The following is a 14,023-nucleotide window of genomic DNA, read 5'->3' as shown; positions in this document are numbered from 1 at the left end:
AGTCTACTATATACCCTGCCTGCCTACATACACTGCCTGCCTGATATCTCTGCAGATGGATTAGTCCTCAGAAGGACTGTTTGTTGAGATGGATATGTGTCTCTAATATAGTTTGGTACACCTACACGAACTAGAAACAAGAAAATCTCTCCCTAGCTCAGCAGCACCTCTCCCTACACTGTCTGATGCCAGAGTGACTGTGACGAGCATGGCAGCGCCAGGTCTGATATAGACCTGATGACGCTGTACGGCTAGCCAATCAATGTAATGCCACAACCAAAACAAAGCTACGGCATTACAGTGAGTGGCAGGCAAACCCGGCATGTTCATTGGCTCTGTAAAGAGCGCCAAATATGAAGGGAGGAGACCCGAGCTCTCGCCGAGCAACCCCGGAAATACTCCGCGAGCGCTGAGCATCTCAAGCAGTGAGATGCTCGGGCGAGCATGCTTGCTCATCACTAGTATATATATATATGTGTGTGTGTATATATATATATATACAGTACAGACCAAAAGTTTGGACACACCTTCTCATTTAAAGATTTTTCTGTATTTTCATGACTTTGAACATTGTATATTCACACTGAAGGCATCAAAACTATGAATTAACACATGTGGAATTTTATACTTAACAAAAAAGTGTGAAACAACTGAAAATATGTCTTATATTCTAGGTTCTTCAAAGTAGCCACCTTTTGCTTTGATGACTGCTTTGCACACTCTTGGCATTCTCTTGATGAGCTTCAAGAGGTAGTCACCGGAAATGGTTTTCACTTCACAGGTGTGCCCTGTCAGGTTTAATAAGTGGGATTTCTTGCCTTATAAATGGGGTTGGGACCCTCAGTTGTGTTGTGCAGAAGTCTGGTGGATACACAGCTGATAGTCCTACTGAATAGACTGCTAGAATTTGTATTATGGGAAGAAAAAAGCAGCTAAGTAAAGAAAAACGAGTGGCCATCATTACTTTAAGAAATGAAGGTCAGTCAGTGCGAAAAATTGGGCAAACTTTGAAAGTGTCCCAAAGTGCAGTTGCAAAAACCATCAAGAACTACAAAGAAACTGGCTCACATGAGGACCGCCCCAGGAAAGGAAGACCAAGAGTCACCTCTGCTTCTGAAGATAAGTTTAACTGAGTCACCAGCCTCAGAAATTGCAGGTTAACAGCAGCTCAGATTAGAGACCAGGTCAATGCCACACAGAGTTCTAGCAGCAGACACATCTCTACAACAACTGTTAAGAGGAGACTTTGTGCAGCAGGCCTTCATGGTAAAATAGCTGCTAGGAAACCACTGCTAAGGACAGGCAACAAGCAGAAGAGACTTGTTTGGGCTAAAGAACACAAGGAATGGACATTAGACCAGTGGAAATCTGTGCTTTGGTCTGATGAGTCAAAATTTGAGATCTTTGGTTCCAACCACCGTGTCTTTGTGCGACGCAGAAAAGGTGAACGGATGGACTCTACATGCCTGGTTCCCACCGTGAAGCATGGAGGAGGAGGTGTGATGGTGTGGGGGAGCCTTGTTGGTGACACTGTTGGGGAGTAGAGTAGATATAATTTCTCTGAGTATATTGGTTAAGTAGAGATGTGTCTGCTGCTAGAACTCTGTGTGGCATTGACCTGGTCTCTAATCTGAGCTGCTGTTAACCTGCAATTTCTGAGGCTGGTGACTCGGATAAACTTATCCTCAGAAGCTGAGGTGACTCCTGGTCTTCCTTTCCTGGGGCGGTCCTCATGTGAGCCAGTTTCTTTGTAGCGCTTGATGGTTTTTGCAACTGCACTTGGGGACACTTTCAAAGTTTGCCCAATTTTTCGGACTTGACTGACCTTCATTTCTTAAAGTAATGATGGCCACTCATTTTTCTTTACTTAGAATTTGTATTATGGTAAGAAAAAAGCAGCTAACAGTCTATTCAGTAGGACTATCAGCTGTGTATCTACCTGACTTCTGCACAACACAACTGATGGTGTCAACCCCATTTATAAGGCAAGAAATCCCACTTATTAAACCTGACAGGGCACACCTGTGAAGTGAAAACCATTTCCGGTGACGACCTCTTGAAGCTCATCAAGAGAATGCCAAGAGTGTGCAAAGCAGTCATCAAAGCAAAAGGTGGCTACTTTGAAGAACCTAGAATATAAGACATATTTTCAGTTGTTTCACACTTTTTTGTTAAGTATATAATTCCACATGTGTTAATTCATAGTTTTGATGCCTTCAGTGTGAATGTACAATTTTCATAGTCAAGAAAATACAGAAAAATCTTTAAATGAGATGGTGTGTCCAAACTTTTGGTCTGTACTGTATATACACACACACACACACATGCATATATGCATATATATATATATATATATATTTATATATACATTTTTTTTCTGGAAATGTTTGAATCAATCGCCCACTGGATGTTTTCATTCAACAAATCCAATTTATTCCTATTTTTCCAGAAATAATAACAGAGGATTTTCACAACATAGAGTTCTAAGTTCTAAACATCTGTGCAACTATATCTCCTGTTTTTTCTTTGCTCGGTTCTATATATCCCTCTGGTGGATGCCTTCTACCATGTTCTACATCTGTACAACTTGACTGTGACTTGCTGTCGCTCGACTATTTTCAAGCTCTGATTTTGCTGTAGATAAAACAACCAAGTTGCAGACAGGTCGCACAAGTCACATGTTGTGTGGGACTTGCATTGAAGTCTACGGCAAGTGTGATGCTTGCAACAAGCAACAGGAAACCAAACACATTTGGAAACATTTGCAACTCTGTGTCACATGACTCAACCCCACAATATTGGAAATCATTACATTCAATTTCAGTGTCATGTGATGTAAGTTGGGATATAATCCAATTCTACCCCTGTGTTCTTACCTTCTTTCAATTTTAGTTATAATGCAGGAACTGAAAATATTTGTACCTTGGCACCTTTGCAGCCATTTATCTGTATGCTAATTGAAATTAGGCATCCTTGATTCATTATGGGATATAGTTTTGTATATACATCAACTATGCAGATCTACATAAACCAGACTCCTGCAGCAACTTCTCCATGATTATAGGTCATGTACACACCATGTGAATTCAGCATTTTCTTACAAAAATCTAAGCTAGAGCACTGAAAGTGAAAGGGGATGCCCACTGAACTCAGGACTTGCAGCTTTACTTACAGCCTTTTTAAAGGAAACAGATCTTGAAAATAAAAAGCATGAATCAGCCAACAGCAATTGTCAGGCATGTCAGAAATTTTTGGAGGTTTAGCTGATGAAAACACCACCAGTCACTAAAATTAAAGAGTGCAGTTCTCCTTACTATCTTGTAAAGTGTTGGCACTTATTGATCAGTGGGGGTTAGTCCAGCTGCTCACATTAATTTAAATAGGTTAACACTTCAGTGTGGAGGAAAACATAGATGCAATGCTACACTAGTTTTACTTTTGGGATGAGGATTGGATTCGCCAAATCACATGCCTATCGTAGTGATCTGAGATTGGAAATCCCTTTAAGAGCAAGGTCCCACGATGAACTTTTGGTGAGTTTTGACATTTGGCATATTTTCACTGCGACATAAACGCAACGTCTTACACCTCCACTACAGTGGATGGGATTTATAGAAATCTCCTGCCCACTGTGCTTTTTTTCTATGCAGTGTAAATGTACCTGTGGTACGTATTTCAATTCCGCAACATGTCAATTTCTCTTGCGGGTACGCTGAGTTATATGTGCGGATTTTCCCTATAGACTTGCATTACATGCGGAAAATCTGCAAGTAAAAAACGCATATGCTTTTTAATTGTGGAAACGCATCAAATACACATGTAGGCTGCACATGATTGTGTCAATGAAGTTTTGTCAAAACCAAATACCAGGAAGTATCAAAAACAAGGCAGCTTTAATTAAAACATGACATACTGTACCAAAAAAAGACAAAAACTGCAGCGTCAAAGATGCATATAAAAAAACACACTCTAAAACGGAATGAAAAAAACATAAGTAACCTAATATACCTAATGAGTGCAGAAAATCTGCATCATCAGAAACTCACCAAATACTCATTGTGGGAACAGAGCCTTGGTTCATTCCCACGATGAGCTTTTGGTGAGTTTTTGATGTTGCAGATTTTCTGGAGTATTTTTACACCAATTGAGTTTCTTCATTGCGTTTTTGATGCTGAAATTTTTGACTCTTTTTGGTATGTCATGTTTTACACAAAACTGGTTTGTTTTTAATACTTTCTGGTGTTTGGCTTTGGCAAAGCTTTATTGATATAGTTATGTGCTGATTACATGTGTTTTTTATGCTTTTCTGTCTCAGAAACACTTTACAAACACATGTCCTTTTTAACCTTCGGATTTACAGCATCTAAGGCCTCCTGCACATGTACGTGTTTCCGGTACGTGTGACATCCATTTTTTTCACGGATACCACATGTACCCATTATAACTTTTGGTGATCTTCGCATGTCCATTTTTTTCCGGCAGCAAGGATGACAAGGGCCAATAAGTCTATGGGTCCATGAAAAATACGTACTGCACACAGAATCTGTGGAATCTGTGTGCTGCATGTGTCAAACATTGCAAAGTGTAGGAGAAGCTTTGTAATGTATTTCTTTCTTTATCCATACCAGAAAAACACGATGGCACACTGATGGAAAACACTGATGACATCGGTACCGTTTTTTCACGTGTTTTAATAAGGACGTGCGAAGGAGGCCTAATGCAAGTCTATGAGAAAAATCCGCACATAAAACTCAGTTTACCTGCAAGAGAAACATGCACCGCAGGCAGTATATGCTGAGTAAAATAAAAGTTCAGAGAACCTGAGATTTCTATACATCCCATCCACTTTGCTGGAACTGTAAGACACTGCGTAATTGATGCAGCGAAAACATGCAGCGTCAAAAGCTCACCAAATACTCATCATGGGCACACAGTCTTGAAGTCCAGAGTTTGTGATCATTTTACTTTTTATCAGAAACACATTCTCCTAAGCCAAACATCTAGATGGACATATTGGACTCCTATGTTTAACTGTCTGTATACCAGGTATAACTCTCTGATAACTTCTACTGACTGAACTTGCAACATCATATTCGATGGAGATATAGTACATTAAGTAAAGTACATTGAAATCCGAGATCCCCATAAGATAGGTTGGAATTGGGGCCCTTGTATGGGCTCCTGGTTGCCATTAAACATCCCATGCTGAGGAGGTCGGGGTGGATTTGGGGTGGGTCCCCTCTCTTCTAACCAATTAGATGTCGTGGTCACTGTTTATCATATCATCTAAAAGGTTAAACTGCTTCGAACAAAGCTAGCTCCAATCTTACCAATTACGGGGGGATGTTGTGTAGACTGACTGGCACTTGCGGGTATACAGTACATGTAGCCCATGCACCTGCTCCATACAAATGCTGATTATTTCTGCTGTACCCATGCAGATGTTGAGTGGATGCCGGATAGGGTACAGGGCCTGGTTTCCCCCTACTCATGGACCTCATAGCAGATGTGTGGCCTTCTCCCATTGACTAGAGTCATGAGGTTGTGGTGTTACATCTGGAAAACAGACCCTTACACATGGGTACAACACGCATTGATGCATGAGGCTTTACCTGCCATTTCATGAATGAGCACTCAGAACGTGTACCGTCCATGTGTGGCACATAATGAGTTTAATCCGGATTGGATACATTAGTTACAGCAGTGGCACAAGACAAATTACTGCAAATTATATACAATTTAACATATGTACTACATCTCAAAAGAAGACAACAGGATTTAAGCTGCAAGAAAGAAATGTGATTTCTTTTTTTTCTTTCCCTCCACTTCCTTTTGCCTTCTTCCTCGCGAGAAGATCCAACGCACACTTTTCTTCTTAATTATTATACAGTACTTCTTGTATTGGTACATATTGATTGCCTGGTAATTGCTTTGCTCACTGCTAATGCTAAAAAGTAAAGCAATCGAGAGAACAGATTTTTGCAATCAAAGACAACAAAGAGTATGGGCTCCGCCATATGTTGAAAAAAAACACACAGATGCTCCCGTCAGGAAATGAAAACCTCGGAAAAGACATAGAATAGAACAATTACATTGAAACATTTAAAACATTTCTATCTCTTACACAGCTAGGTCACTTTTCTAGGGCCTATTTTAGGCCAAACCTACACATATGTATCCACAAAATATTTGTTGGGAATGACTGCTCTTCTTTCTGCGGGATATGGTATTAGAAGCTCCAAGAGACCGAGGAGACTGGCAGTGAACTTGTTAATAAATTGCAGATATATCTCAAAAATTATTTTTTTGTTAGTCCCATGCACTATTCTGTCACGTTGCATTTTGGGACGTGTAGTTGTGATGGGGTTTTTTTTTGTCGTTTTTACTTATCAGGAAAGTCCAGTCAAATGTCTTTGGCTCTCAGTGTCTTTTTTTCTTTTTTTTTTTTTTTTTTCCGCTGCTGGAGAAGTTACACATCAAGAAAAAGGAATGATTCTTGTGCAAATTGTATCTCATAACACACATAGGAACAAACAAGCATGCTGCAGAGATTCCATTACCCTTCCTGGCAATGCACTCCCTGAAAGGCAGCAAAGGGTAGATCGTTGCTCATCATTTCACACCTCAGCTTGACGTTTCAAGCTCAAGTAGTGGCAATTTGATTGTCACACGATGCCCTGATGTATGTGAGTTACAATCTTAACATGATAGAGACAGTAACAATTCACTAGAAAGCCTCGCCGTCCTATGGCATTTGACAAAAGTGAGGCCATGCGGAGGATGGAAGAAGAATTAGGTGGCAGGGTGCCGACCGATCAGATATAATGCCAAAAAAGGCACTAACAACACTCTGATAAATCCGTTTGATCCTTTGTTCTTCTAAGTGATATATGGATTGTGGGTTGACAACTTCTAGATCTCGAGTGGAGGGCTATAAAGAAATTGAAATCCGTAATGGGAAGAAAAGAAATCACGACTTATAAAAAGGGCAGTCATTTTTTTTAGTGGCATAGCCTAGTAAGTGAGGATTTACATTTTTCTGTTAAAGTAACGCTCCATATTAGTGTAGCTTTATTGACTCCTACAACCACCAAAAAGTAAAAAGAAATAATTCAATTGGCGCTGTCAACTGTTGGTTAAGAGTTTGATCATGGAGGTAATGCTAAAATAATTTTATTCAAAATATCTTGCTCGTTTTGGGGTTAACCTGACTTTTTCTGTGGGTATAGGTGATGTACCCGAGGAATGGGCCAGACTAATCTTGAAATGTGTAGTGTTTTTAACAATAGGGTATGTGCACACAATGTCATTTTTAGGCAGATTCTGCGGCAAAAAAACGCCTGAAAAAGCACTGACAAAACGTTCACAAGGACAAACATATAAAACGACTCACTGTTCATATGTTCAGGCTTTTTAGAGTCTTAAAAGACATCTGTCACCTCTTTTGAGCTAAGTAGTCTATTAATATGGGCATACAGGTTATAGACTGCTGAAATAAGTCCTACCTGTATGCCTATCAGATGCCTTGTTGTTGAGAAGTCATATTTTATCACTTTATGTAAATGACCTCTTTCAGGCTATGGGGAGGACGCTGTCTGGAAGGTAATTCTGCCTCCGTACTTCATTATCATGTATATCGCCTCCCATAGCATCACTGTGTGCCTTTGATGTCGGGCTTTGTACCTGTAATCTCGCCCCTGTGCAGTCCCAGTGTCACCTTTCCTCTTCAGTGTTCTGCCCTTCTCTGGGGATTGGCTTTATGTTCATACTGAGCACATGCCGGCGAGCCACTGGTACTTCTGCTCCCAGTTTTTCTGCGCGCCACAGAACGCTATGCGCGGAAGTACCAGTGGCTTGCCGGCATGTGCTCAGTATGAACAAAGCCAATGCCCAGAGAGGGGCTGAGCACTCAAGAGGAAAGGTGACACTGGGACTGCGCATGCACAAGATTACAGGTAGAAAACTCAACATCACAGGCACACAGTGACACTATGGGAGGCGAAAAACATGATAAGGCCTCTTTCACATGTCAGTGTCTCCAGTACATGTGGTGACAGTTTTCACACATGCTGGAGACACTTACACAGGTAGACTCTCATTCAAATGAATGGGTCTGCGCACATGTCAGTGTGTTTCCACGAATCGTCTGTCCGTGGTCAAAAAAAGCTGACATGTCTGTTTTTTCACACTGCATGGGTTGCAAAACGTCCAACACATGTACACACTGATGACACAAGGATGACATCTATGTGTCATCAATGTTACACGTACTGGTGCCTGGGAATCAGCAGTACAGTTAGCGCTGTTCCCAGGCGCCAGGTGCTGAAGGAATCTCTCATCATTATCCCCTGCTTTCACTGTGATCAGCGCAAGTAAGGGACAATGTTGACAGTTGTATTCTGCTCCCAGTGTGTCCAGCAAGTGGCTTGAAGCAACCACAAATGCTGAGAAGCAGAGGAGAATGACTTGCTGCAGCGAGCGGGCCCCTGACCTGCACTGAGCTCAGTGAGTGCTGTCCTGTCACTCAGTGAGCTCAGCGCAGTTCAGGGGCCCACTTGCTGGAGCGAGTCATTCTCCTCCACTCCTCAGCGTTTGCTGTTGCTTCAAGCCACCGCAGATGCTGATGCAGAATTGTCGGTCAGATGGATTACAGTGTGGGACAGTATATCGGACAGGTGAGTACACTTGCTAGACACAGCGGGTGCAGAATACTACTCTCAACATTGTTCCTTGCTTGTGCTGATCTCAGCGCCAGCAGGGGAAAATGATGAGAGAATCCTTCAGCATGCGGAGCCTGGGAAAGGTCTAACTGTACAGCTGATTCCCAGGCGCTGGTACGTGTGTTCCTGATGTGGCACATAGTTGCCACACGTGTGTCACACAGGTAGACAAGGACATGGATATCTCCGGTACTGTTTTTTCCAGTACCGGACATATCAGCATGTGTGAAACAGGCATAATGAAGTACGGAGGCAGAGTTATGTTCTGGGCAACATCCTCCCCAGAGCCTCGAAAAAGTCATTTACATGAAGTGATAAAGGTTGCCAAAGACACCAAACAGTTAAAAGAAGTGACCTAACCATTCTTTAGACATTTTTTGTTCTGAAGACTCTCTACACTTTATAATAGAAGTCATTGCAAAGGCTCAAAAGATGCCCATCTAGTGGGTGTTTCTGCTTGAAAAGTCGCTAGCAGGTTCTTAATTGTTGAATGGAGTTAAAAACACCAGTGAAAAATCTGCTAAAAAAATGCTGGTAAAGCACAAAAAAACTCTATAAAGACACTTCTGGAAAAAAAATTACAATACTAGTCAGGGTCGCTCACACATACCTGTAAATTATGTTTACATGGAATTTTTTTGGCGGGTTCTCTCCAGAATCCTCCTTTAAAATGTTTGGAATGATCTTCTTTATCATTTCTATAGGAAATAAACTTTGTTGGTCATATGAGGAGTTTTTTGAGCTTTGTTTTCCTCTTGATGAAATTTTGAAAAACGCCTCATGGAAAAAAAAGTGCATATCGCTTCTTTGAAGTGGATACTATGAAATTCACTCCAAACTAGGCACTGTCTAATTAAAAGGCTACAAAAAAAGAGGTTCAGGAAAAAAAACTCTTCCAAAACTCCTTAAATCTGCTTCAGGAAAAAAAGACTCCTCCAAAAACTTCACGAAGAAGAAATATATTTTGCAGCAGATTGTACTCCAAAAATCCCTGAAAGGCTACGTTCCCACGTTGAGTAGTTGGTGAGTTTTTCATTCTGTATATTTTTGAAAAAATGCAAGCAACCTATCTTACTTAATGGGTGCAGTAAATCTTCAACATCAAAAACTCACCAAATACTCAGCGTGTGCATGTGGCCTAAGAGCATATTCCTGCCCTTTGCTTGTTGGCAGACTGGCTGAGCACTCGTTTGGAGAGGTCTGAAGCAGCGGCCATATGCCCAGGAGGAGAGATTCCTTCCACATGCTTCTCAGACTTGTGCCATACTATTGTAGAACTTGTGGTGAGCTCATACATAATTCAGCCTCATGAATCAACACTGACTAAAAGAAAACCTGTCTTTGTTGCCTATAGCCACCAGCTGGAGTTCAGCTCTTATTTTGTAAGCAGCTCTGGTAAAATGAAAGTTGTGCTTTAGTTGGTTGCTATGGGCAGCAAACAATTTTTCTTTTAGGCAGTTTTGATAAATTTGACCCATTGTATTTTATTTCTAGAATCACTGGCCAAAAATTGCTACGGTACAGAGCATCATCTGTTTTAATTTTTTCTTTTATTGACTGTGATTTTCTAATATTTCCTCTCAGAATTCTTCCTTTAGTGGTGGGAGGAGTTTTATTAAAGATGTTATCTAGGCATATGATATTGATGACCTATCAATATCATGTCTGTGGTGGTCCGACACTCCCACACAGATCAACTATTATTAGCTCCAACTGTGACCGAATGTAAACAGTTAACAAAGCTACACTGCACAGCTTCTTATACTGTGTAGCAGCCGCTGCCAAGTGCTGCAGATCAGCTCCTGTTATGCAGTACACAATAGTGGCCATTACACAATGAAGGGAGCTCCATTTAATGCTTTCACCTGGCCACTGCTAGAGCTACTAACAGCTCTGGAGCTGTTGGTTGTTGGACGCCCACCAATCTGATATTGATGACCTATTCTAATATCACAAGATAGGTCATCAATATCAGAAGACCAGAGAACACATATAACATGTCCCTCCTGTTGTCTGTCAATGGACTGTTGGTGCTTATTCCAAATCTATAACGGGGACCCTGAATTCATCATTTATGTATACTACTTGTTACCTTATGGTGCCACCTCACTCTCCATAGTGTGGCTTCACCTGCAACCTCCACACACTTTAGGGTTACACCGCTGATGTCTCAGAACAATTTGCATTCAAATGGGAATTCGGAAGATAGATATCTAGGGCCTATCCCGCGGAGAGTTCAAAATGTCTTGGATCAGAAAACCCTTTTAACTATGGATATTCTGATGCATTTTAGGGGCTTTTTCCCCTATTCTGGTGGAGTGACGGTATTGGGTGATCAAAAATAGGCCAATTCTGGTATAAAAAGGTATGATCTTGTGTAAATCGTGGGCAAAATTCATGGCTAACATCCAGAAAGGTAGCAGGACAGACAGTAAATTTGGGCATATAGGGTTTACTTGCATGAGAGTGAATAATTTGATTGGAAAAAAGCAATATAACGCAATGTAAGTGATCCCACCAACCTTCAAGTGACACATTAAACTTATCCCTCCAAAAGACGATGGCTATCCATACATATTGTCTTTAGAAATATACCGGACTTCTTGTCTTCTATTCGGGATGGGTTTTTCACATGTTCTTGTAAGCCTAATGGACGGACAACAGAACTAATGCCACCACAGATTGTACCACCGCTGACAGTTCCACATTTGCCCGCCATCAAACATCTAGATGACTTCTATACTCCATGACTGATATTTCCATGGTCAGGACAACTGACCTGAGCTTTTGGTTGTCAATATAGTTCTTATAACGTCCATTAAGAATAGATGGAATGCTGTCTATTTTATACTGAAAAATATGGCGTGTATGTCATGTAACGTAAATGGCAAAGGGTATTTTTAACCCTTACTCTGGTAATGGATTTCCCTACCCTTTTTCTGACACCAAAATCCTTGTCCATCGGAACTGTGCAGCAGTGCTAGACATTGAATTAGAGTGCAACATGACTGATTTGCAAGGTGCTCCTTTCCCCTTGAACTGGTATCTGGCGAGACATCACAATTTTATGAGTTTTAGTCAAAGCTCGAAACCCTGTTTTAACTTGAAGGTTGGATCTTGTAAAAGTGAAATCAAATGGACGCCAGCACCGGCAAGGGAACATTTGTATGGAAGGAAGAATACACTAGTGTACTTGGCCCTAAGCTTATCTAAGATATATATATATATGTATATAAAAATAGTCTCCTATAACAGCACACTGCTGCACGATCAGTCTGTTATCTGAGTAACGCCTGAGGTGCGGAGCCACAATAGATCAATGCGAAAACACCAAGGAATGGTTACAGTATTTACACTGAACTCTAAAGATCCAGGTTACTCCATATTAAGAAAACTCAGCGACACGTCTACTCCCGGGTGCCTGAATTCATTGTGATTGGATACAGGGGTAGATCCTCTATCATGTACTTTTCTAACGTTTTTTGTTTTTTTTTCCATTTTTTACTGAACTTGCAGCTTCTTCTGCTTCTGAGTTGAAAGTAAGTATAAAGCAGAAAACAATGGTGCATAAACTAAATGCTATCATATTTTTTCCTCTTTTTTTTTTTTTTTTTTCTTTTTATGAGTCACGAATGTTTTTCTTCACAGACATAATACCTGACAACATCACAGTCTGCACTGCTTGGACTTCAAAGGCTAATACAAAAATGATCTAAGAATTAAGAACATCAGCAAGGGAAGATGAGTGTGAGTGTGTGTGCTCGCATCTACAATGTGCCCGTCCTGAAATGTGCTAGGAGCTATGCTGTTCTCTGAACAGTTCAATGTCCACTCTCACAGAAAATGCAGGAAAATAGAATTTTCTTTGACCAGTTCCCCCAAACCCCACCCTAGCCCCTAAGTCCAACCTTTTATCAGAAACACAAAACTTTGTGTCATTTTGGTTGCTTGCAGATTCTCTTACAAGAAGAAAATTGCATTTGTATGTCCCTGTTCCCTTTTGATGACCTTCAAAAATGACTCCTTGTCGATCCCAAATTTTAGAATTTTTGTAAGTTGAGTCACTTCTTCATGAATAAATATTATCCACTGAAAACCTTAAAAAAAGGTGTTTAGACACAGTGTTGTCAATTTGCTTTTCGTGTTAACTCCTTTACTTGCCATGAAACTTCCTAGCAGCAAACATCCAAATTATACATAACCCTATATGCATGAGTATAGGTGTCCATGTATATAGCCAGTGCTCCTTCATGAATTTTCCATGGTGGTAAATGGCAAGTTTAGCAGAAGCTTGTCACTCCTTCACTGCTAATTCCACTATTTTGCAGCAAAAAAGGACACGACACGACAGCCTCGATTCGCTATGCTAGATGCAGTGTCTTACAACGCAGAAACTTTTACAACGTTGCTGGCACTATGAATGTTTGTGGTGCGTCCAGGAGGGCTTGCAGGTCTGTTCTCGCCTTCTGGTGTCAAAGCTGGAGGGGTCGGAATGCTAATGATCGCCGTTGTGATCTGTGCAGATTTGCAGTTTGATCTTAAGCCATCGTCTGACTTCAAGTTCAGGCTGGATCGACTGGAAGACAAAAAAATATTTCAGTTGGTAGAAAGCAAGGAAAAAGAAAGTCTTAATACTGTCTGAACTGTCTCCTAGTGATTTGTACTTTTTTTTTGAGACTCATCAACTTATTGCAGTTAAAAAGTTTCTCCTATAGAGCCATGATCAGTACATTTCAGGGAAGCTGACAGCGCTGTCATGATTCTAGGAGTCATAGTGAGGATCTAGCGTGCATTCAGTAAATCACAGCTTCTTGTTTTTGCACTTTAATTCTTTTAAAGGAAGCCAAAAATTGCTTACTGTGCTGTGCAGGCAATTATATTATCTTTGATTTTTGCTATATAGTTATTTTTCATTAACCCTAAATTGGGAAGCCGATCATACACATTAGATGAAAGTCAAGTGAGCGCAATAATTTCAGCGAGACAGGCTGACCATCTCCGACTCTCCCCCGTCAGATGATGTTGGAAAAAAGAAGAATATGGCAGGTGGAATTTTAGTGACTCAGCCTTTTGTTTTCAGGGAACATATGGAGGAGTCTAGAAAAGCAGCTTTTTCCTCTTTCCCCATTGAAAACACTGGAACCTTCGGCTGCTCCAATTTCTCATCTATATAAAGTAGTTAGAAGAGATAGTTGACTAGTGAATAAAAATCAGCCAACAGTTATTTGAAATGTATGGTCAACTAAAGTGCTATACATTGCCATATTTACTGACAAAAATCTCATTAAAGGGGCTGTCCACTA

The 14,023-nt window shown here is 40.7% G+C and overlaps 1 protein-coding gene across 3 annotated transcripts in view; it reads right to left on the bottom strand.

Annotated features, from left to right (window-relative positions):
- Positions 1–8,569: 8,569 nt before the first annotated feature.
- Positions 8,570–14,023, bottom strand: part of KCND3 (potassium voltage-gated channel subfamily D member 3) — a 647,462-nt gene continuing 642,008 nt past the window's right edge. For all 3 annotated transcript variants that reach the window (XM_073667188.1, XM_073667190.1, XM_073667189.1), the window contains one exon: positions 8,570–13,296. In XM_073667188.1, coding sequence (XP_073523289.1) covers positions 13,101–13,296 — 196 coding nt within the window. In that variant the 3' untranslated portion in view covers positions 8,570–13,100. The remainder of the gene's footprint in view (positions 13,297–14,023) is intronic.

Source organism: Phyllobates terribilis, unplaced genomic scaffold, assembly GCF_046119375.1.
Source record: "Phyllobates terribilis strain yellow unplaced genomic scaffold, ASM4611937v1 Scaffold_2__4_contigs__length_985480577, whole genome shotgun sequence".
NCBI lineage: Eukaryota > Metazoa > Chordata > Amphibia > Anura > Dendrobatidae > Phyllobates > Phyllobates terribilis.
This window is presented reverse-complemented; position numbering and strand designations above follow the sequence as displayed.